The following is a 23,712-nucleotide window of genomic DNA, read 5'->3' as shown; positions in this document are numbered from 1 at the left end:
TTTAGACTGTTCTTAGCTGTTTAGTTAACTTTTCTCAAACTTTGAAGGTTTCCTAAAGAAATTCACCTCTGTTTACAAATCTTAACCTTAGCTAAGCTAGCAAAGCTATGCATCCCTGTGTTCAAGTCAGCCTCCAAGCAACGTTTTGGCTAAATGTAAGAACTATAATACGGGATTTTATAATGGCCAAATATAATCAAAACAGTTGTTTAGCCTTACCAGGGTTTGTCGTTCGACAGTAATGTAAAAGAGTTTTTTGTGATTTATTTAATTTTGTAGAATATTGTATTTTGAAAACACTGGGCATTTCAGGTTATAAGTAGTTTGTATGTTTATCATATCGCAATCGCATATCGCAATATTGATCTCAATAATCGCAATATGTCTTTTTCCCCAAATCGTGCAGCCCTAATGTGATGGTACGGTGATGGTGGCAAGCATTTTGGGACGCGCACGTAGACCCGGACAAACAGCGCCGGCTGACACAACATGACTTTCGCTAAACGGCGAATCAAATATGTAGGAGTTATTTTGACCTTGAATCAAGATAACCCAACATTTCATTTGAGATACTCGTTGGAGTAGTAATGTAGTACGTACACAGACTGCCTTTACTGTCCTCTTAGCAAATTGAATGATGGCGGTAGAAACCGTGCACGCGTCCGCTTTGTGACCTTTTCACCCCTCGTCGATGTGCCCCGTGACCTCGTTTTTTACTCTGATTGCATGCAGAGCACGCATTTCTCCACCAACCATGATCGAAAGCCAAACCGAGCGGAGTTTTTACCGTCCGTTTTGGGAAGGTGGCGCGAGAACGGCGGCGGGGTTCACCCGACACGTTTCTAAATCGGTCTGAATTTCAGTGACTCAGCCGGCATAGCTGAGAGTACCGTGTCACCCGGCCGCGTTTGCGTTTAGCGTCCGAGCGGAACAGGTGCTCGCTCCGCCGAGCGACGCCCGGTCCGGCCGTATATCTCACGCAGGCTGAGGGGCTTACAAGGGTACGTGTGCGTAGTTCCACGTAGTCTTTCCTCTCTGGCCGCTCCGCGGCGGTCCATTTAGAGGATGCTTCATGTGACTTGGGGGAAATAAAGGGCACTTTTCATTTCCCCGTCCACCCCGCGGGCATGTGCGGAAGAACGAATGCCGCTGAAGGCCGGTGAAAGAGGGAAAGAAAGGCGGAGGATTGTAAGGGTTGAACAGTAGAGCGCTGAAGAGTTCCCTGCCTTGAGAATGTGGGTCGGCTTCAGTGCGCTTCATTATTTAAATCGCTGAAGCGGTGGCTCGGCGTGCGGTTCTGTCATCCCGTTTAGGCTGCAGCGCAGGCACTTCAGTCAATATCGGGGCGAAGCGAGCGGCGTAGGTGCAACTAGATTTTTATTGAATTACAGCGTTGTGTTTGGGATTCATTTTTATTCTGATTTTGACAAACAAGTGAAATGGTAGCTGCTGTTATCGCTGATATTAATAAATTGCACAAACAATTAATTGCAAATGCGTTTTCTCTATCACAAATAAAATGGAAGCGTTAAAATCGGTATGGTTGCATATTCTATTCCTGTGATTAATCTGCATCAATATTGGTGTCAGTCCATAATAATTAAACCATATACTGTTAACCCGTGTCTATATTTTTGTGTAAAGAGTTACATTTACAGAAAAAAGTCGTTTTTTTACAAGGCCTTACTTTTACTTACACCGTTTAACCAATCAGACGTATCCATGCCGTCACATGACCAAAATCAGTGGCGGCATAGCGGCAAAAATCTCGTCACACAGCACAGAAATGGAACGAAGAATGCCAAATGCGACTGTCTCCAGTGCTAAAACCAAAGTTTACTGAAAGAAAACTCATATCATATCGTTTAACATTTTGTACAATGGTGCCATGAGCGAAGTAGACCTCTATACATTCTCTGTAGAGGAAGGAACTGTTTTATTTAATATGTCCATACTAACACATATAATTAGCATATTTAAGATTTAGTCCATTAAATACTACAAACCATACTTTAATAAGTTATTATTATTATTAGGACATTGTTTCTAAAGAGTAAATGAGATATTACGGTCCAACAGTTACGCTGTACTTGAGTTTTATCACTACATACCTTTTACTTGAGGATTATTATTTTGGAGTAACACTATTCGTGGCTACTTTACCCACCTCTGCTTATAATAGCATGCTGCATACTCACAGAATCTTGACTGAATTTCCAAACCAACAAAACCAACCTAAACAAATCACAGTTCCAACACCAAAAAAAAAGAGAAAACGAACGAAGTAGTTATTAACGCAAACACGGTAAACTTTGGTCCTCTAGCAAACCTCAGCAGTGTGTGGGGACGGTTCTGATTACGGGGCCGCTTCCTTAACCGCTGGGCCACCACTGCCCCTTTGTTGGAAGGAAGCTGCCTGCTATTTATGTTTTTGTAATTTTTATAATTTTGATTGGTTTAGTTCAGCACTATGGGCCAGCTGCTGGTGTTTAAAACACCTTCTATAAAAAAAACCTTGACTTTGTGTCATTCTCAAGCATCTCTGCAAAGGGCCAGGGTTTCACAGGTTAAAGGTCGGGGTGTCAGAAATACTTGCACACCAAATAAAAGTGTTTCTCCAGTGCTTGTCGCTGTCTCTCTATTTCTCGACATTCTAAATGCACGGTGTGTTGCATCAGTGCAGGAAGTGTCGAGTCTGTGTCGGGTTGTCCTGTGATTGACATCATGTATATTTAGCACTGTGTCTTAGGGTCTGAATAAAAGTAGCTTATTGTCTGTGTGTGTGTGTGGTTTTACAGAAGTGCGAGCTGAATGTGGATAACCTGAGCAAGCCAGAGCTCCTCACGCTCCTCAGCATCATGGAGGGGGAGTTGGAGGCGAGAGATGTGGTCATTGAAGCCCTCAGGGTGAGTGCAGTATTCATTCATATATATATATGTATGTTTGTGTGTGTGTGTGTGTGTGTGTGTGTATACATACATACAAAAATAGATATATATATCTCACACGTATGTATGTATGTATGTATGTATGTATGTGTATAAATAGGCGTCTGGTAAATGGCGTTAGTGTAAATATATTATTTCACCCGTCTACATCCAGCAGCTGCTCCCTCTTTTTCTTCCCTCTTTGTTATCCTTCTCCCTCTGTATGTTTCTCTCCTCTCTCTCTCTCTTTTTTTTTCTTAACCAGGTACATTGTCTGCTCTATCTCCCTTTTATTTTTTCCTTTTGTGTACGGCCTGGTCCCCTGAGTCCCTGTGGAAATCCTATCTCTCTCTGCCATGAAATGTCCCAAACGCCGAGTCCTTGTCTGTTCCCCAGACAGTGGCTGATAAGGGCTTGTTTTCTGCTACGGGCATCTCCAGTCGACGGACAGGAAGCTTGGTGCTAATGCTACCTGTCCAGCACTGGCTGCTATCGCAGTCTGTAGTCAGTGCTGCGCTCAGTCCACGTTACACCCGTTTTTTTTATGCTCTATGATGAATTAGCTGGGCGGAAAAGCCTGCTGAGCGTCTGTTGCTTCTTCATCCAAGAGAATAGGGGGTAGCTAAGCAGATTAGCCGACCGAGCTCGCAGTCACATGATGTGTGCCCCAACCCCCTTTCATTCTGTCATTCACAGCCGTGCCGTCATATTCCTCCGGGATCAGGGGATCAAAGCAGGTTCATCCCGTATTTGGGCCAGATTGCTGCTTGGCAACAGTGACCAGTGTTAGAAGAACGTGAATGTAGCTGCACTAGGCAATGTGTATAACAAGGCGGAAGATTTTAAGATTTAATTCACCATTATTCACTATATTATGTGTATTAGGAATTGTAACGTACATTGAATTATGAATGGCGCTGTAACTAAGTGGGCGTGGCTTTAACATAGGGCACATCTGACTGGTGAGCTTGACCGTCTATCATACAGGGACATCATCGCAACGGTGGGTGGCACACGTGCCCTCGCGCCCACCGGGTTAGTTTTTAGGCCGAACGCGACATGCCCTTCGCTGGGCGGCTATCAGTGCCGAATCCGAACCACTTGCACTACCGCATCTGCGGTTAGGGTTTCGCATGGCGGCCGTGCGTGAGTTTCAGTCACGCGCGGTTTGCAACAGAGGGCCGGAAGTAAAAATTGAGAAGGCGTCTTTGGAGGAAGACGTGTTGTATGGATTCTATTTAACCTATGACGAGTTCTATGACGAGTTCCTCCGCTCCGAAACTCACACACGCAGAGCGTGAATGGAGGAAGCTGATGTTATTAGCCACATTATCGTCTTACCAGCAGTTTAAAGAAACCAGCCCCTCGCGGTCAATTTGACCGTCTGAGCTCGGATGGACCGCGGCGGCGGCGTCTGCCCAGGCTCTGCACGTTCGCCAGCATTCGCCCGGTTCCGCTCTCCTCATTGCGGCTGCCGTCGCTGCAGCTGCTCCTCTTCTGCCTGCCTCCCCAACGCCCCAACCAGCATGTCTGCTCATGCGTCATTAACCGCTGCAGCAGAGCCTGGGCTTGTAAAATTGCGCTTTCGTTCGATTTCGATATAGCATCCAGTCCTAGTGTATAAAATGAAAAAAACGGAAATTCTTTTTGGACAGTATGCAGTGTCAGCTTGAGTATGAAACCAATTCTAAAATCTATGTGTTCTGCTGCATTCAAATGATGTTTTCTTAGGTTCTAGTGGTTTCGTGAGGCTGGATTTGCGTTCAGCTTGGTGGTTTTCCAGTTTTCCATTTTCTCTTCTTAATTAACATCATTGCTGCATACCTGAGTAATTGTGTCACTATTGGCGATTTTTATTCTAAAGGGCACTCTCTACTTTGGCAGCATTTTTTGGCATCATTTGCAAGCTCTTGAGAAGAATGCTGCACCATTCAGAAGGAAGTGTGAAAATAAGGCTCCTTTACTACTTCAAAAACTCGTTGAAATGGGCTCAGCTTTTCATGTGTGTTTATAAATCTCACACAAACATTGCAGGCTCTCTTAGAACCTAAAAGCCTGGGACCATGTGTAATGATGATGATGTGATCTATGGAAGCATTTTCATTACAATGAAGTGGAAAAGAAAACAATGTGCATCACAAAAACATGGAACAAATCGAGAGCGTCTTGCATGTCTGGAATGGATGTAGACAATTATTGAGTCCATAATGTAACAATATTGTTGTAATAAGATAGCCTTATTTTAATTACGAGATGGGTTAGACTGAAAAAGGTTTTTGACTAAAAAAGGTCTGTTCTACTAGGTACTTGTACTATATTGACTGGGCTATATATAGAATTGCATTAATATAAAAAGAGACTAAAATACAATTTTCATTGACAACTGCTGACGTTTTAGTCTAGATTTATTCATGACTAGGACTCACATTGGTTTAGGTCCAGGTTTTCTTAAATTTCCAGTTTTCCTCCACCCATATCTCAGATGTGAATCAGAAACTATCTGGCAGAACTGAAAACGCAGGCAGGATTTGGCACAATCCAGGCTCAGATACCATCGCACTGTTTTATGCATGGTGTTTTGGTCATAAGACAGGAATGTATACATTGGCCATGTGAGGATGCAGAGTGCACAAGAAGCACCGGAAGAGGGGGGTGCGTGTTCACAGCCAGTCTTGATAATGGAGCGCTGGAACAGCTGGGGGCTGTTGGTATTACATCACCATGTGGGTGGACAGACGGGATCTGTGAAGCAAATCTCCGATCTGCATCTCTCTCTGTCAGTTCCGCAATTCTTACTCCCTTTCTTCTGTCTTTCCTTCCTCAGATTAAAGACATTTTAAAGGGCTCATGAGCCAGTCACTTCTGTAATTAATCAATGTAGTTTAGCAAAAACTACATACACACCAGCTCCAAACACTGGGTTATAAGCTGTTGTCTGGGCAGCACACACAATTTGGGGAAGTCCAATTGTGATATGCAATGGTGATACTTTGATTCACCATGCACAAACATACAACAGCAAGAAATGATTCCATATATATATGTGTGTGTGTGAGTGTGTATATATTATATTATACTAATTAAATGAAATTGTCATCTCATTCGTCCACTCAACTTGACATCCATCTTCACCTGGCCCTTGCCGCACACTGGAATGTCATGTAACCAGTTTAGGGTTATAACACCCTACACACTCTATAACATCATTACCATTAATACATGCATTAATGATCTTGCATTAATATCTTGTTGATTTGCTTTATTCATTTAATTTGCATGCAAATTATTTAACAATTTGGTGATGTTACTAACCACCCTGCCAAATTCTTAGCATTTACTAACCCCTCTGACAGCCGGACAGTTTTGTTGCTTTGAGGAGATAAAACATTCATCATGTCATGAGCTACACGCCTGATCGCGAAACTGGATTGTTCTAAACCAAAGCAGCGATCTGTTTACCACTGTTTTAGAGAACGTGCTTCGGAAGTGGTGAACTGTGGTTGCTTTGCTGTTCCGTACATTCGTCCAATCACTTTTGCCAACTTTATTTAAATGTCCACTCTCTCCCTTACATTAACTGCCCTCTTCCCTCACCGTTTTTGTGTTTCGTGAAGATGAAAACAGGAATATAGGCCTATCTCTGTGTGCCTAGCACCTGGGCAAAAACAGAGACCCATAATGGTACAATTTTTGGTACAAACCGACCAAATAGATTACACTTGAACACAACTAAAGCTGTGTGAGATCTGAGGCTGGTTACTGTAGCCTGGCAGACTGTGCTGTAGGCTGGTGGGAGAGCAGAGGGCCCAGGCGTGGGCGCGTGAATGCAGCCTCTTGAGTCACCAGGCAGAGTGGGTGGAAATGGAACATGGAAGTCTTGCTCTCACAGAGAGCCCCTTAGGCCAAAGCACAGACACGCAATTGTTTCTGTGCATGTTTTAAAAAGAAATACACACTGTCTAAATCTTTGTAAAATTTTGTTATTTAAAAATCCTGTCGACCAGATATTTAACTTTATTGATATTCAGTAACATAGCTAATATTAACTTGACTAATACTCAGTCCTTTTATACTGGAAATTCTGATTTTGTACATCAGTTGTTCTTCCACTCAGTCACGATATTACAGACAAAGTGGACCAATTTTGATTGCCAGGTAAAGCACAGCTTCTGGTCCCACAATTCTGTCTCTGATTAAACGTGTGGCATTACTAGTTCCTTAAAGCTGTTAGACAAAGAACCCGTTTTTTCAGATTGTAGTTGTAATTTACACACAATTGATCTTAGCACCTTCAGGTGACATGTCCCAAGCCTTTCAGGGAAGCTGATTCTACTGCTCATGACTTTAAACCTCATTGATCATTTAAATGAAACTGGAGAATAGCACATTTCTTTATGGTTTAAAATTTTTACTGCTTTAAATAGCTCTCTCACACACACGCATTCTCTCACACCGACTCACACACTCTCTCACACTTACTCTAGCACTTGCACACTCACGCTCTAGCACTCGCACACCCTCTTACACACCCGTAAGGTCAATTCAGAGTTCATGTTTTTGGGTAGTGGGAGGAACTTGCATATTACATAGGTCCTGGTCAGACGATTGTAGAAGATAATTTAATACTTTAAGTAGGGCAGTTGCTGTACTATGGACTATTAGTAAAGTCTCTAATATGTCATTTGTGTTTCAAGAATTTTGGACAAATAGAAGGTTTCGCTTAAAGCAGATAAGAGCTCCTTGAGTATTTTAGCAGGTAAGTCGCAGATACAGGTTGATTGGACACTAGTTCAGAAACCGTAATCAGGGAAAAGAAACCAAGTGTAGTTATGGCGTGATTAGTTAAGAGCCCCCCCAGTGTTTTACCGCATCAGTCTGCCCTCTGTGCTCCCTGCCTCATCCATCACCGCTTCCTCCCCACCACGCACATCACTGCAGATCCACACGAGGCAGGGTTCAGCGTCCCACGCAACTAGGAGGGGTCGCTCACACCGCTACATCTTTAGCTGTTTAGTAAGATGTCCGACCGCCTTCCGTTGAGGTGCGAGATACAAGATGCTACAAAGCTACACCAGTGTATTCATATTCATATTTACAGTTTCTTTTGTAGGCAGCCATTTTATTTAATATGTCACCAGTGTACATGCAAACACACACACACACACTTTATTTAAAGTGCAGGCTTACCAGCCAATCAGAATCAAGTGTTTGTGCAGAACTGTGGTAATTGGTATTGGTAATAGTGTGAGCGAGTGTGTGTGTGCGCGCACACACAACCTACTGTGCTCTAGTGGAGTGCTGTTCGTTTGGTAGGCTGGTTAAATTAGGTCAGGAGCACCAGGAGAACAGCACAGCTAATTTTAGCATCTCATCCATGTCAGAAATCAGTCAGAAGTCTTTTAATCTGTCCAGCTAGTTTCTCACACACACACACACACACACACACACACACATACAGTTAAAACATTGATTTATATTACCAATGCCATATTTGCATTTCAGAAGCAATTATTTTCTCAAAGAATTTAGAACATCACTTTTCCTTTGAAGCCTCGCTCTCTACGTCCATCTTTCTGTTGTTCTCTTTCTTCCTCAGCCCTCAACATACTTACTCTACCATTAGCACATTTCCCTTCACATTTCACACATGTAACCTGCTCACATGGTAATTCTCCTGCTTCCTTGTGTGGCTGACTGGCTGCTCTGTAGAACAGGCAATTCTGACCCAGTAAGAAACCCAGATATCTTTCTTCTTCTTCTTCTTGTGTGTATGTGTGATGCATTGACATCTGACTGACCACAGGGATTCTAGGATATCTCCACAGAGTTTTCCATACTCTGGAGCTCTAGAGGATTTGAAACCTCGTGTTTCCCCGGAGTCTCCCCTTATGGCGGTAGCTCCCCCACCCTTTGGCTCAGATTTCTCTCAGAACACGCCCACCCGCTGCCCGGTGCTGCATTTTAATAAGGACACCAGTGCAGTATTTATGTTCAGACCACTTGCAACCCACAGTCTGGTCAGATTCCTATCAGATCAGTGAAAGCAGGCCGGCCTCTGCCATTTCACATCACAGTAGGGTTTGTGTTGTCATCGCGTCTTACAGTAGAATTAAAAGCACAGAGTAGTGCTGGTTGGTCATTTTGGGCCTGATCTACATTCTCCCTCTCTGGAGTTTTACTGCAGAGTGGCAGAGGATCTGTGGAAGTCCTTGGCCCACAAATAACTCTGTGTAATTGAAAGGCTCCTAGTAAGGATACAGACACACACACAAAACACAAAAAAAGCTTCACTCTCAAGTTAAACTTTCATAGCCAGCTCTTCTGTGCTGACTGTTAGAGGGAATCTCTTACTCTGCTCCAATGTTGGGTTTAGGTCATTTTAAGCAATTTTGTGGATTTATTGGCCTGTTAGTTGGGGTCAAAGACCAGCAAAGAGTGGGAGTGGTGCAGAAATGAGGCAGAATCGACCTCTCACAGTCATGAGCGAGGCAGTCAACATCGATCAGCGAGACTTTCATTATAGATGGTCTACTTCCGCTCCTAGTTTGAATAGAAATCTCCTGGTCCTGAGCTCCTCCACCTAATTTTCTTGCTGTGAACATGTGGGCAGTTGATTCAGTTCCTCCGTTTCACAATACGTAATTATTATTTTTTGTCATTAAGATTCTTTGGAAGATCATCTACTGCTTAATTTATCTTTATTCTTACACTTCTCTCCCTCTCTCTGTGGATCTCTCGAATTTGTTCAGTATTTGGCAGCAAGCCCTTTAGCTCCCTCACCCACAGCTACTGCATGCTTGTAAAGGTTAGTGCTAAGAATATCAGGGCCAGTGTTCAGCAGTGGTAAATAAACCACACCTGTGTGGCTCCTGCCCCCATATCAGCATGGCGCTTCCAACAAAACAAACCCCTCCGTGGCCTGACCAGTCACCACCAGCTGATATACCTGCTGAAAGTAATCACACATATGACATTCAGAGTCTCACAGCCTGTCACCAACATAGATCAAGGGGACTTGTCTGATTTTCCTGTAAAGTCACAAGACACTCCTGTCTATCCTAAAGAGACTTTGAATTTGGGGCTCAGCATGGCAGGGGGTTTTTACTTCCTACCTTGAGTAGTCATACCAAGTAATTTGGAAAGGATACATGTCTGTTTCATGCAGACTCTCCACTGGCGTCCCTCAGGGATCAGTACTCAGTCCTTAACTTTTCTCCCTCTACATAAGATCACTTGGTGACGTCTTTTTCTCACATGGGTTATCCGACCACTGCTATTCTGATGACACACAACTCATCTTCTCTTTCCCTCCCTCAGATGTACATGCCTCTAGGATATCTGCATGTCTAACTGACATTTCATCTTGGATTGCAGCCAATCATCTAAAACTCAACAGAATTAATATTCATTCCAGTAGATTCTTCACCACATCACGATCTTACTATGTGGAACTGCACGCCACCTTGGAGTAACTATAGACAACCAGTTGTCCTTCTCGACTCACGTCATCTTTCCTGTTCATGTAGATTCCTTCTCTATAACATCAGATGGATCCTCAGAACACAGGCCACCCAGATACTCGTTCATTCCCAGTCTCACAACTGGATTCCTGTAACTCCTCCTAGCACGTCTACCTCTGAATGCCATCCGACGTCTACAACTACATTTACAGCATTTATCAGACGCCCTTATCCAGAGCGACTTACAATCAGTAGTTACAGGGACTGTCCCCCCCTGGAGCAACTTAGGGTTAAGTGTCTTGCTCAGGGACACAATGGTAGTAAGCGGGATTTGAACCTGGGTCTTCTGGTTCATAGGCGAGTATGTTACCCACTGGGCTACTACCACCCACTGCTCACTAATACTGAATGCATCAGCACGACTGGTTTTCAACCTTCCCAAATTCTCCCACACCACCCAACTGCTACTCTCCCTCCCAGGAGCTGCGCCAAATGCCTCAGATGTAAAATGTCATTGTGAAACAATGTGGCACAGCACACGGTGACACAACAAAATTAATAATATGATTAATAATATGATTTTTAATCGTAACAACGTGATTAAACGGAGTCTGGGGTTGCAAAATTAATGTTAGGGTTACTGTGAGAAGACGCACGTGGTTTAGACAGTCAGTGAGTGAGAGACTGGAGCTGTTGCAGGCAGAAGAGAGGCAGCGCCGTGCCTTGCTGTGGTGGCGATAGTGCCGAACGGAACATGCGTGCATTTGAATGGACAGAGTGTGGACAGATGAAACCGCTCTGGTGTACACGGCGAGAGTGGGTTCAGAAACAACCCATACCAAATCTGTCTGTCTGAGAGGGTGTGGAGCAGAGTGAATAAATAAAGTTCAAGCAGCAAAACACGCACACGCTGCAACCACGAGTCGCGAGTGTGCATGCACCTACGCCTATGTTCCTATGTGCACCTATGTCCCTGTGTGATAGACATTCATGCTCACTAATCAGATACGTTTGGAGTTAAAGCCATGGCCACTAAAGCTCAAACACGTACACAAAAAAAAAAATGGCTACTGCGGACACCGACGACTTGGGCAAGAATGAGTGTGTGCAACCGAATGGGCAGTGCATGATTCATAATATCATTTAGCCTTGCACTCGAAGCGTTTATTGTTTAATCATAATTGTTTATCTGTTTATCAATGTATTTATGTATTAATTTCTTTTGTAGTATATGGTGTTCTGACTTCTTAAATATTCTTAAAATAATTTATAAAAAAAAAAAAAAACCTGTTAGGGTTGCAGAGATTTACCGGTTTGACTACTAATTGTGATGTGAATCTTGAAAACCAGAAACTGGTCCTATGCTGTCAGTTTGTGACCTGCTAGAGCTGAGGTGCCTGATGGGAAAACCAGGCAGTGTTCAGGAAAGTGTTTTTATAGCTGCTATAAGGTCAGCTTCAATCTTCTGCATCTGTAAGGCACAAGCAATAGATTTTTGAAACAACGCAACTCCCAGTGGTGGTGGGAATGAGTACACCACGTGGTGCGACCTATAGGTGTGGTGGATTTGCACCAGCACGTTGTAGCAGCCTTCTACCATCAATGCATTACTAATAATTATCCATATAAAGCCATGAAACATTTCATGCTGTTGGCTGTGTGTGTGTGAGAGAGAGAGGGAGATGGATGAACCTGGCTGCTCCTGTAATGTTTACAGCAGCAGTTGGTCTGTGTTGGATAGCATGAGCTTCAGCCTGTTGGATCTTTTCCTTGTTTGGCAAAGTGAAGGGGCCTAAAGAAAAGTAAATCTATGCCTTAAGAGATGCCTTAGAGGTATTTGACGTGGTGAACTCTGTTATGATCACCACTGTTTGATCCACCAGTCCTGTTTGCCTGTTCATGAATTCTTTGAGCAATCAGAACACTGGAAAAGTGCAAATATGAAATATGAAACAAACACCGTATGTAGGACATCCACTAAGTCTCTCACAATATAAAAAAAATGTCACATATTGTGATTCTTCCCTTTCACCTGACAGCTGTGATATTTAAGCACTTAGAAACATTTATTTCTTATAAAGCCCAATATCTCATACAGTTTGTCTCAGTGTGCTTTGACAGGCAAAAAACATACTACACACAAATACACACAATGCAGTATTTTGTAATAATTCAAAGTTGGATTTTTTGTCTTGTTATTAACCGGATGAACCAGAAGACCCAGGTTCAAACCCCACATGCTACCACTGTGTCCCTGAGCAAGACACTTAACCCTGAGTGTCTCCAGGGGGGGACTGTCCCTGTAACTACTGATTGTAAGGCGCTCTCGATAAGGGAGTCTGATAAATGTGGAAAATGTCAAATGTAAATTAACCGAGGGCCAAACTACACCAGCATATGGTCTCTCAAGGGGTCTGAGGATCTCATCTTGGTACGTAATGGCAGTCTGGCTACCTCTGGTTAGCACATGTAGGGATGTGCGACCCCCAGAGAAACAGGTCAGGCTGGAGGATGTTGCAGGCAGCAGAATTCTCAGGTCTGTCACATGTGCTCAGTGTGAACCTGCTTCAGGGCACAGGGCGCCAGTGGCGATTTTGCCAATCTGTGTTCTCTGGCAAATGCCAAACGTGCTGCAAGGTCTGGGGCTGTAAGCACCACCCCCATCTGTGGACATCGGACCTTCATACCACCATCATGGAGTCTGTTTCTGATCGATTGAGCAGACGCATGCACATGTGAGGCCTGCTGGAGGTCAGTTTGCAGGGCTCTGGCAGAGCTCCTCCTGTTCCTCCTTCTAGAAAGCTGCTGGGTTGTTGCCCTCCTACGGCCTCCTCCACGTCTCTTGATGTACTGGCCTGTCTCCTGGTAGCGCCTCCATGCTCAGACAGACATGGTAACCCTTTTTGCCACAGCTCGCAGTGATGTGCCATCCTGGATGAGCTGCACTACCTGAGCCACTTGTGTGGGTTGTAGACTCCACCTCATGCTACCACTAGAGTGAAATCACCGCCAGCATTCAAAAGTGACCAAAACATTAGCCAGAAAGCATAGGAACTGAGAGGTGTTCTGTGGTCACCACCTGCAGGACCGTGCCTTTATTGGGGACGTCTTGCTAATTGCCTATAATTTCCACCGGTTGTCTATTCCAATTGCACAACAGCATATAAAATTGATTTTCAGTGTTGCTTCCTAAGTGGACAGTTTGATTTGGAGTTACATTGTGTCGTTTAATAGTTCCCTTTATTTTTTTTGAGCCTCGTCGTCTCATCTTTTGTTTACTTTGTTTACAGTTTACTTTGAATTGACTTAACAGTAGATTCCCAAGCCATAATTCTCTGGGATGCATACAAAAATTGGACATACTTCTTTCATACAGCAGTTCTCTTTTCCAAAAATGTTCCAAAATTGGGCAGCTTTGCACCTTCTTTCCTGAGAGCTGTGTTTCTTGATGATGTTTACAAAAAAGAAAAGGAAACCGAGCTAACCATCCTCACCGTCTCTTGTCTCTTTCCCGCAGGCTCGTAGGAAGGAGGTGTTTCTCCAGGAGCGTTATGGTCACTTCAGCATGACTGACCCTTTTGTGGCGTTGCAACGGGACTTCGAGGGCTCGATGGGAGAGAAGGAGCTCCAGCCTGTGAGCACCAGCCCCATGGCAGTGCTGGACGCGGTGATGGCCCACTGCAGAAAAATGCAGGAGAACATGAACGCTCAGCTGGCTGCTGCCGAAACCCGCCAGAAAAAGGTAGGTTGGTCAACGTGTAGGGGGGAGGGGGGGTCAGCAGCAGGGCCTGTCAAAGCCCATTGAGACAAACTGCTCATGACTGTAGGCTAAATAAGAAATAAACGCTGCTATTAGTGTCAGTGTCAGTATATGGAGCCTTGGAGCAGCCCAGCACCTGAAAGTGTCTGAAGATATGACACTTTGATGCAATGTGAAGTAGTCAGTGGACAGCCTGTGTAACCGTGCAAATTTGCTGTGCCCTCAACATCATTAAGCACACATCGTTAATATATAAACCACTGGCAACAAAAGTGAGCACCGGGGCAGTGGTGGCCTAGCGGTTAAGGAAGAGCCCCCGTAATCAGAAGGTTGCTGGTTCGAATCCCGAACCAGCAAATCCCGATCCGCCAAGGTACCACTGAGGTGCCACTGAGCAAAGCACCGTCCCCACACACTGCTCCCCGGGCGCTGGTCATGGCTGCCCACTGCTCACTCAGGGTGATGGGTTAAATGCAGAGGACACATTTCACTGTGTGCACCATGTGCTGTGCTGCTGTGTATCACATGTGACAATCACTACACACTTTTGAACACTTTAGAACACCCCGTCAATGACTGATTTGTGGAAGGGAAGCGATTGTCATTGTGATACACTGCAGTACAGCACATGGCGACACGCTGCTTTTAACCCATCACCTTAGTGAGCAGTGGGCAGCAGTGTGTTGGGACGGTACCTTGATCAAGGGGACCTCAGTGGCACTTGGGCAGCGGGGGGATTTGAAACGGCAACCTTCCAATTGCGGGTCCACTTCCTTCCCCGCTAGGCCGTTGAATTCCCAGATGACTGATTACTCTTCAAATACCACCATAAATTACTCTTTTCATCACAAGATTAGGCACTCTGGTTCCACGGAGACCCAGAGATACATTTATTTAAAGATAAAAATACATTTTGGTAACTATTATGATATTAGTTGACTAGTTGCAACTGTTGTATAAGTGAGGAAAATCTTGACACTGTCATGAATTGATTTGCCTCTTTTCTGGAGTGGCACTCAGCATAGACAGGAGTGTTCTATTTTCACCCCTTATCAGGGTCACCCCAACTGAAAGGACCTAGATCCTGCCTGTTCCTGGTCGTTACAGCAATACATGTACCTCTCTTCTTGTTTTCTACTCAGGAGTGGCAGAGTTGAAAAAAGCTGTTCTTATAGATGCTGGTGAAACGATTTGTCGGCATTGTCAGCAGTAATGGAAATTGTTGCTGACTAATTATATTGTTGATAATTGTCGCCAGATATATTTCTATACGGAGTGAAGCGGGCTTTGACCGTGGTACTACCGCCTTCCTATACTGTGTACACCAATACACCACACAATAGCAACAGCATTCATCAACAGGTAGACCCCAAATGTAAAATAGCTAAAGCCATCTACAACACAACTAGTCAATGATCAATTGATTATTGTCAGTGAGTTGCAGCTTTACTTATAGCCCAAAATTCCTCAAATATTCATCAGGTCCACATCCGCGTGTCAACCTTATAAAGACATTTTATACCTTTACTCGGCTATGTTCTGCGGTAAAGGCAGGGGGCAGCAGAGCACTTCCTGTCTTGCAGCTGGCACGGTAACCCCCCAGTCTGAAAACAGCTGTGACGGTGAGCACTTGCTAACTTTCCCGATAATTAGTAATGAATTGTCACCGCGTGTGTATTTGTGTAGGATTACAGCAGATGTGCTCTTCATTGTTCTGTCTCCAGGCACAGAGATCCAAATCTGCACCCTGGCTGCCAGAGCAGATCTAACAATAGCAGCGAGTCAGATAAATATACCTGCTCATGGCTGACCCGCAAACGTAATTTAATCCCACCTCTGAAACATAAGACCCCAGATCTTCGGTGTGAGAGAGGACACGCATCCTCATCTGGTTTTGCTTCCACTCACCGAAGGAATTGTTGTGCAGTGAGTACCTCGGCAACAGAGATCATTTTAGTTCTTCCAAATTAAGCCGTGGTACCAGGGACTGGGGCGTTGGTTCCTCATTTTGAATGTCATCTCATGTCTGTTCCTCATACATGACCGTGAACAGATTAACTAGATCATTTATGTGGATTTGAAATTATACACTGGAATTAAATGGGTGTGGAGCATTTTCTAAGATCTATCTGTGTGTGTGTGATCACCAGAACCTCTGTGGAGACCTGAGAAAGAAGTTGGACTCCATTAATAAAATAATCCACATTTCCGTGAGCTTTATAGCGTCAGCAGCTTGTCATGTTGTCGTATGAGTATTTGGAAAAATGACTTGGCCCAGTTACTAGTATAGACCAAGGGAACTAGATCTGAAAGATCTGATGTAGCTTTTTAGAAGGTTTTTTGGTGAAGCAGCTCTGCTAATGGTGTACGTGTCTGCTTGTATCCATGTGCTTCCAGCTGGAGATGGAGAAGCTGCAGCTGCAGGGTCTGGAGCAGGAACAGAGGAAGTTGTCGGCGCAGTTGAAGGACGAGCGCGAGAAAAACAAGCAGGTGGTGATGCTGCTGGTGCGCGAGTGCAAGCAGCTGGCGGCGCGGGCGTCCGAGGAGGGCCAGCGGGCCCACGAGCTGAGCGTCCGGCTGGAGGAGGACGGCCACGCCCAGAGCTGCCTGGAGGGAGAGCTGGCGTCAGAGAGGCGGCACAGCCAGCAAATGGAGGCCGAGCTGGAGAAGCACCTCGCCGAGTTCGACACCGAGCGGGAGCAGCTGCGGCAGAGGCTGAGCCGCGAGGAGGCGCGCGGCGCCGCGCTGCACACCGAGAGCGAAGAGCTGCGCCGGCAGCTGGAGCAACTCAAGACGGAGAGGGACAAGGACGGCGCAATGCCTGCACCGGCTCCCGCCGCCACCAATCCCAAGCCCCTCACCATGTCCGTCGCGGTCAGCACCGATCCGGCAAATTTGAGGGCGACCTCGTGCCAGACGGACCTGCCGCCTGACGCTCACGAGGTGCCGCATAGGAAGGGGCCTTCACTGAGCATCCCTGTCAAACCCTCCCCCGGCGCTGCCAACTACGCTGGCATGAGCCTGCCGAAGACTTCCGGAGTTGGCCGGGGCCTGCTGCTCTCTCAGAACGAGAACGGCGGCGAGGCCACGCCCGGGGCCGCTGCCACGGCGCTGCCCGCGGGCGTCAGCCCGCGAGTACAAGCTGCCCGGTACAAGTTCCAGCCCTCACCATCCGAGCAGGACCAAAACGGCACCGCCAACCAGAGCCCCCCAGCCCGGGACCTGTCTCCTACCAACCGGGACAATTTTGTTGCCAAGCAGCAAGCGCGGCACACGGTCACACAAGTGCTCTCGCGCTTCACAAGCCCGCCGGCCGGGAACGCCGCGGTTCCAGGTCCTGGTGGCGGTCTACGTCCAGGTCTGCCTCACTCCATATCGGAAGGAGGTCCCTTTGCTGGCCGACTTGGCCATCCCCAAATCGGCCTCAAGTCACCGACGGTGACTCGTATCGATCGAGGAAACCCGCCACCCATCCCTCCCAAGAAACCCGGTCTCTCGCAGACCCCCTCACCGCCACACCCTCCTGTCAAAGTAGCTGCAGACGGCGGTGGCCGCTCAGCAGGTACCGGCATGGTAGGGTCCGCGCTCTCTGGCAAGTCTGGAGCGCCCACGCCCCAGCTGCCACCCAAACCGGCCCTGGAGCTCGGGGGCACGGTGCCAGCCCTGACCGCGTCTCAGGTGGGTGCGCCCTGCACAGGCCGGACCGCCAACGCATGTGCCGGAGAGTGTCCCTCTGTCACCACCGTCACCAACATCAGCATCGCTGCCATTGTCAGTAGTCCCTCCATAAACCCCACTAGTCCTCCATCCTGTAGCTCCCATGTCCCGGGCAGTCCCCTGGCAACAGTTTCAGGTAATGGGGGCTCAGCGCCCCACATGTTGTCCCTGCTTCCTCTTGCCTCTTTACTCCACCTACTCTCTTACCCACCGGCTGAACGTCCTCAACAAGTTTCCGAAGGAGACCTGTCCTGCCCTGTCCTGTCCTGTCACAACTCTCTCTCACCACTCTGAAGCTGATGCCAGAGGCTGCTCTGTCCCTATTTTTCTGCATTCACCTTTCCCATCCTTCATCACGGTGCATGCTGTCCTCACCCCACCCTTGTACGTCTCAGCTTCCATCATTTAATGCTGTGTGTCTGTTGTCTCTGCTCATTACCTTTGAATGGAAATGCTGCTTTTTTAACACATCTGTTGTATGTAGTGAAATATGTCGTTTTTTCAGTCTAAAGGGGCTTGTAGACCCAAGGCAACAAACCCCCACCATGAATGCACATAAACTCGACTTTTAATCAATTAGGCCACAGGATATTCCTTCTGGGGTTTGCATGGTGATACTTTTGGGTAATTGAGACATTGGGGGTTAGTTCCATTGCACTATATGGTGTCAGAAGTGGCATAATCCAACAAGTAAAAAAGGGATCCAGGGCCAACATAAAAAAGTAGTGCATAGGTAGATTTGAAGAAGTTGTGGACTTGCTCCAAAAACCCTATGCCTTACCGCTAAATAACCAGTAGTCCTATTTGCTTGGTCCTAAGTTGTGGAAATCCTAACCCACAATTAATAGGACATTAGCAAACAAGCAACTTGTTATTTAAAATAAATCAGTTCCATTGTCTGTTTGGTCCATGAACTGTACAGTCATGGCCAAAAGTTTAGAGAATGACACAAATGCTGCTTTTCACAAGTTTGCTTCAGTGTTTTTAGATCTTTTTGTCAGTTGTCTCTGTGGTGTATTGAAGTATAATTACAAGCTTTTTATACGTTTTAAAGGTTTTTATTGACAATTACATCAAGTTTATGCAAAGAGTGAATATTTTTTCAAGATCTCTGCCATTCGCCCTGACAGGCTGTCAATCAACTTCTGGTCCAAATCCTGACCGATGGTGACTTGTTCCTTTATAATCACTGCTTGGAGTTTGTCAGAATTTGTGGGTTTTTCTTTTTCCACCCACCTCTTTTGAGTTCTAAATTAGATTAAGTTCTGGGGAGTTTCCTGGTGATTTGCTCCCTAAGACACTTTGGCTCAATGGCACGGTGCTCAATCATGCTGGAAAAGGCATCGTTCTTCACCAACCTGTTCTTGGATGGATGGGAGAAGTTGCTGTTGGAGGATGTTTTGGTACCATTCTTTATTCATGGTTGTGTTTTGGGGCAAAATTATGAGTGAGCCCACTCCCTTGGATGAGAAGCAGCCCCACACATGAATGGTCTCAGGATGCTATACTGTTGGCACAAGACAGGACAGATAATGTCGCTCACCTTTTCTTCTCAGGACAATCATTTTTCCAGACACCCCAAACAAACGGGGCTTCATCAGAGAAAATGACTTGACCCCAGTCCCCAGCAGTCCAATCCCTGTACTTTTGTAGAATACCCTTCTTGACACCAGGCCGTCCTCGAAAAGCCTTCACTGTGTGTGCAGATGCCCTCACACCTGCTGCCACTCTGATCCTGCAGCTGAATCCTCTTTCTTGTTCCGCGAAACCTTCTTCACAACACTTTAACATCTTTCCTGAACTCTTTGATTCGATAAATGGTTAATTTAAGTGCAATCTAAAGGTCAAACCCTTTTTATGCGACGCAATGATGACTGCACATGTTTCCTTGCTTAACAGAGAAAAAAAACAATGATTTAAATCATCCAGTCTGCTATTCTATCTCAATCCAGCCTCCTCAACAAACTCACTTGTGTTCACGAGAGTTTCACTGAAATGATCTCAGCAGGTCTTTTTTTGGGGGATTAAATTCATGTTCATGGCAACAGATGCAGCAAACTGTGTGAAATACAGTATTTGTGTCATTCTCAACCTTTGGACAGGACTGCACACTCAAATTCATATAAAAAATTGGCCCCCGTTTTACACATCAAGAGATGGTCTTAAAACCATCCATTATAGCAAGTTTCTAGTTCACCTAAATGAAAAGATGTACTTGTGAAATAAATTAGCGTGGCTTGCAGTGGTCCAATAACAGTAAAATCTCTCCCTTCTTTCACGACTGTTCTGTTCTCTGCAATCCACTAACACGCTGATGATTTGTTAGAACATTGATTTCGTCATGACTGTGACTTACTTAACCTGATCTGAATCTCATCTTTTTGTTGAAATTTTAATGGTAATTTAACTAACTGAGAGTTTATCTGGTGTTCTCTACCTTCGGTGCTTATCCCATTGCACATGCAATATTAAGTACTCAGCAGCCAATCTGCTGTACAAGAGGCTAACTATAAATGTACAGTTTACCTGGTGATGCGTTATGAGTCTGTCATGAAAGCACCGAGGTAGAAAGCGCATGGGCCATGTACTCCACATGTTGAGCCTAAACCTGTTTTCTTCTCAAACAGGAACATCATCAATCAGTTCACATTTATGCTTTCACAGTCTTCCAATTAAAATGTAGCATTTGACTGTAAAGAAAGTACGGAAGCCACAATGAGCTAACATCAACTGTGGTCTCAGCCGCACAGTCTGGCAACATGGACTCATTGTGGCTTCAGTGGACAGTAGGACCATGGACAGGTGTGAGTTGTGGTGTCCCCATCTTTTGCTATGGTGACGTTTTTGCTCTTAGAGAACCGGTATTGGCTCAGCACCCCAACTCTGTCTTCACTCTGACCTCAACAGCAAGCACTTTAACTCTTTGATTTTAACTCTCAGGCTGGTGTCCCTCCATAGTCCCCCCGCTAACCTGCGGTGACCCCGTCCCCCTGGATGACGGGCACACCCTCCTCCAAGCTGCTTCCCAGGGAAATGTCACTTTATTGTCAATGCTGCTTAACCAAGATCCAACAACGGACATTAGTCACCTACAACTAGAACGGACCTCTGCCTTGTTTTCTGCTGCTCGAAATGGACACACAGGTACAGAATGTCTCAAACAGTATAACGTGATGACACTGAGCATATTATTTACAGATAACATAGACATTTTGTAAATGCATAGAAACGTTGTGCTAATTGGTTAGATGTGAAGCCTGGTGTAATAACAACCTCTCCATAAGGGAATGGAGGGATAAATGAATGATCTGTGCCCCCTTGTCTCCCCTTGTCCCCTCTACTCAGACTGCGTTAAGCTACTGCTGAGCTCAGGCGTGGCTGCTGATGTTCCTGACCAAATTGGATTCACGCCTTTACACACAGCTGCGTCACACGGCCACCATGGGTGGGTCTGCGGTGTCCATCTCCTGTGCCCACCCTTCCTCGCACGATCTGTTTTTGTGTTCTGATGTCATTTTCATTGACTCTTTTGGTAACAATCAACAATCGTTATTGCCATTATTGCACTATTCTTGGCAGAATTGGATGCTTTCCTGGATTAGTCCATGCTTTCTCAGTAGAGTTAGCATTACATTAATGTCCACAATGAGTGTATGTAAAGTTCTAACCATGACTGTAATTTAACAGCGTTCTGAGTATTTTTGTGACCCGTTGTAGTATTGTTACTATATTTTTGTAAGTGAGACAGGCAGGTAATACATTAAATATCATATAGAAATGACTGTTTAACGTGGTGCTTTGTGTGTGTATATTTAGGTGTATTGAAGCTCTTGTGGCCTACACCTCCAATGTGGATGTGGTGGCACCAGGAGGACGGACGCCTCTGTTCCTGGCAAGTGAGACCGGAAGCGTGGAGTGTGTTAGAGCTCTGCTCGACGCAGGGGCTGACCGCACACACACTGCCTCTGTAAGGCTCCTTATCGTCACAATATAATAGCAGCGCGCCATCAGAAAACTCAGTAACTTTACTCATAACCCCATCTACAGTACATGTGGAAGTCTTAATGACTGGTCCAGTCATTAAATAAACCATAAATATATATATATTTTTTAAATCTTTCAGTGTGAACTGATTTGTCTATATGTCAACATATATCTCTTCTAGGGTGTCTACATAGTCTTTCAAGGTCTAATATTGTTAAGATATTATATAAGTCTATAATGGCATATTGTATATTGGTTTTCCAAAGTTGTGCCTTTGGAGCCTGGCAATGTTAACTTTGTATGATTATATAACATGGAAATGAAAAGCAGAAGTGTTCTGCATAATAGCAATGTGAACTGCTGCAGGTGGGTAAATGCACATAAATGAATTTTGTTAGTAATTCTGCAACTGGACATTTAATTCCATTTAGAATGGTCTTGAATAATCTGTATTCTAACCTTAATGTTTTTTTGGCAGTAGCGGTACTTTTATCATACATTTAATCTGGTGTGTGTGTCACAGGACGGCTGCACAGCACTTCATGCTGCGGTCAGTTCAGGACATTTGGGCGCTGTGCAGGTGCTCCTCTGCCACCCAGGAGTTGAGCAGCCACATGGTGACCCTCATCCCCAGTCTTCTCCTCATCTTCCTCCACTCCACCCACATGCCTCCTTTCTCAACCAGATCAATAGAGATGGCTGGACTGCTGCTCATATTGCCGCCGCCAGGGGCTTAAAGGTCAGGGAATTTATGTTGTAACCAAGAATCCAGCACATGCTGTAAGCTAACTCCTGTTAGTGTGTCAGGTTGCTTTTATCCGTTAGATCCAAATATGTACACAGGTTTTTAGCAGAATGATGTCATGGCTGTCTGGTATCTACTGAACATGCAGTTATTTACCCTCTCATTACAGGACTGTCTGGGGCTCCTCTGTGCCCACAGCGAACAAGACATCGAAAAGAGGGACAAGTGCAGCCGCACAATCCACGATGTGGCCACCGATGATTGCAAAGACCTGCTGGAGAATCTCTGTGAGGACTATGGATGTTTAGACTGATGTAGACTGATCTTCCAAGAATTACCTTTGATTACCGTGTGCATTCACTGTGAAATTATACAATGCCACAACATTTATTTCAGTCCATTTCCAATTTTGTGTTTGAAGACTTGAATTTCCCATTTGCTTTCATGGGAAAAGTGTGGTCATTCTGTTCATTCAAATAGTCCTAGCAGAAGGACTTTACGATTAGTCTCATTAACATATGGCTGTCTAATGGCCACCTAGCTGTTTAGTCCAAAGTTTTGGCCGTGCATGTGGAAGTGCTGTTAAACAGAGCTGAGTTTTCTACAATATGACTTCTGATAGTTATCCACTATCCTTTCAGTGTTTAATAATGTGTGTAATGTGTGATTAATTTGACCATTCTAAAACACCACAACCATGTGGTGAGTGTCTGACATGACTGTGAGGAGGCACTCACTGCATTGGTGTAGATGAAATAGCATTTTGCCAGTGCAGCGTATGTCCTGTTCAACAGGGGACATTCATTTAAATAACGACCTCACCTCCTGCATCCAATTCCTCCTGCACCAGTTCCAAATTAATATTATAGTATTTAAGTGTATTTATTTGTTGATTTCATTCTTTGTTGTGCTCTAGAGGGTTTTCGCAGATCCTTAAATCCAGAAGTAAGGTCTTAAATATCATTAAAATGACTAGTAATCTTTAAAGTTTAAAGCTTTAAAATACTCCAGACTCAAATTCTTTTACTGGTAACCTCTAAATAACTTAGCAAGCATTTTGTATTTGTGTATGAGATTAGAATTAGTGGACATTAGCAGTTTCACCAGAGCTTTCCATCC

At 45.0% G+C, this 23,712-nt stretch overlaps 1 protein-coding gene across 2 annotated transcripts in view; it reads left to right on the top strand.

Annotated features, from left to right (window-relative positions):
- The window catches only part of cttnbp2 (cortactin binding protein 2), a 38,401-nt gene that overhangs the window by 1,776 nt on the left and 12,913 nt on the right, over window positions 1–23,712 (top strand). Inside the window, exons 2-9 of one of the 2 annotated variants that reach the window (XM_028985215.1) lie at window positions 2,799–2,906; window positions 13,905–14,129; window positions 16,545–18,000; window positions 20,805–21,008; window positions 21,210–21,309; window positions 21,681–21,756; window positions 22,372–22,587; window positions 22,763–22,880. In XM_028985215.1, coding sequence (XP_028841048.1) covers window positions 2,799–2,906; window positions 13,905–14,129; window positions 16,545–18,000; window positions 20,805–21,008; window positions 21,210–21,309; window positions 21,681–21,756; window positions 22,372–22,587; window positions 22,763–22,880 — 2,503 coding nt within the window. Of the gene's footprint in view, window positions 1–2,798; window positions 2,907–13,904; window positions 14,130–16,544; window positions 18,001–20,804; window positions 21,009–21,209; window positions 21,310–21,680; window positions 21,832–22,371; window positions 22,588–22,762; window positions 22,881–23,712 lie in introns of both variants that reach the window. The other variant, XM_028985214.1, reaches the window with a different exon arrangement.

The sequence above is a fragment of the Denticeps clupeoides genome, chromosome 7 (genome assembly GCF_900700375.1).
Source record: "Denticeps clupeoides chromosome 7, fDenClu1.1, whole genome shotgun sequence".
In the NCBI taxonomy this organism is placed as follows: Eukaryota; Metazoa; Chordata; class Actinopteri; order Clupeiformes; family Denticipitidae; genus Denticeps; species Denticeps clupeoides.
This window is presented reverse-complemented; position numbering and strand designations above follow the sequence as displayed.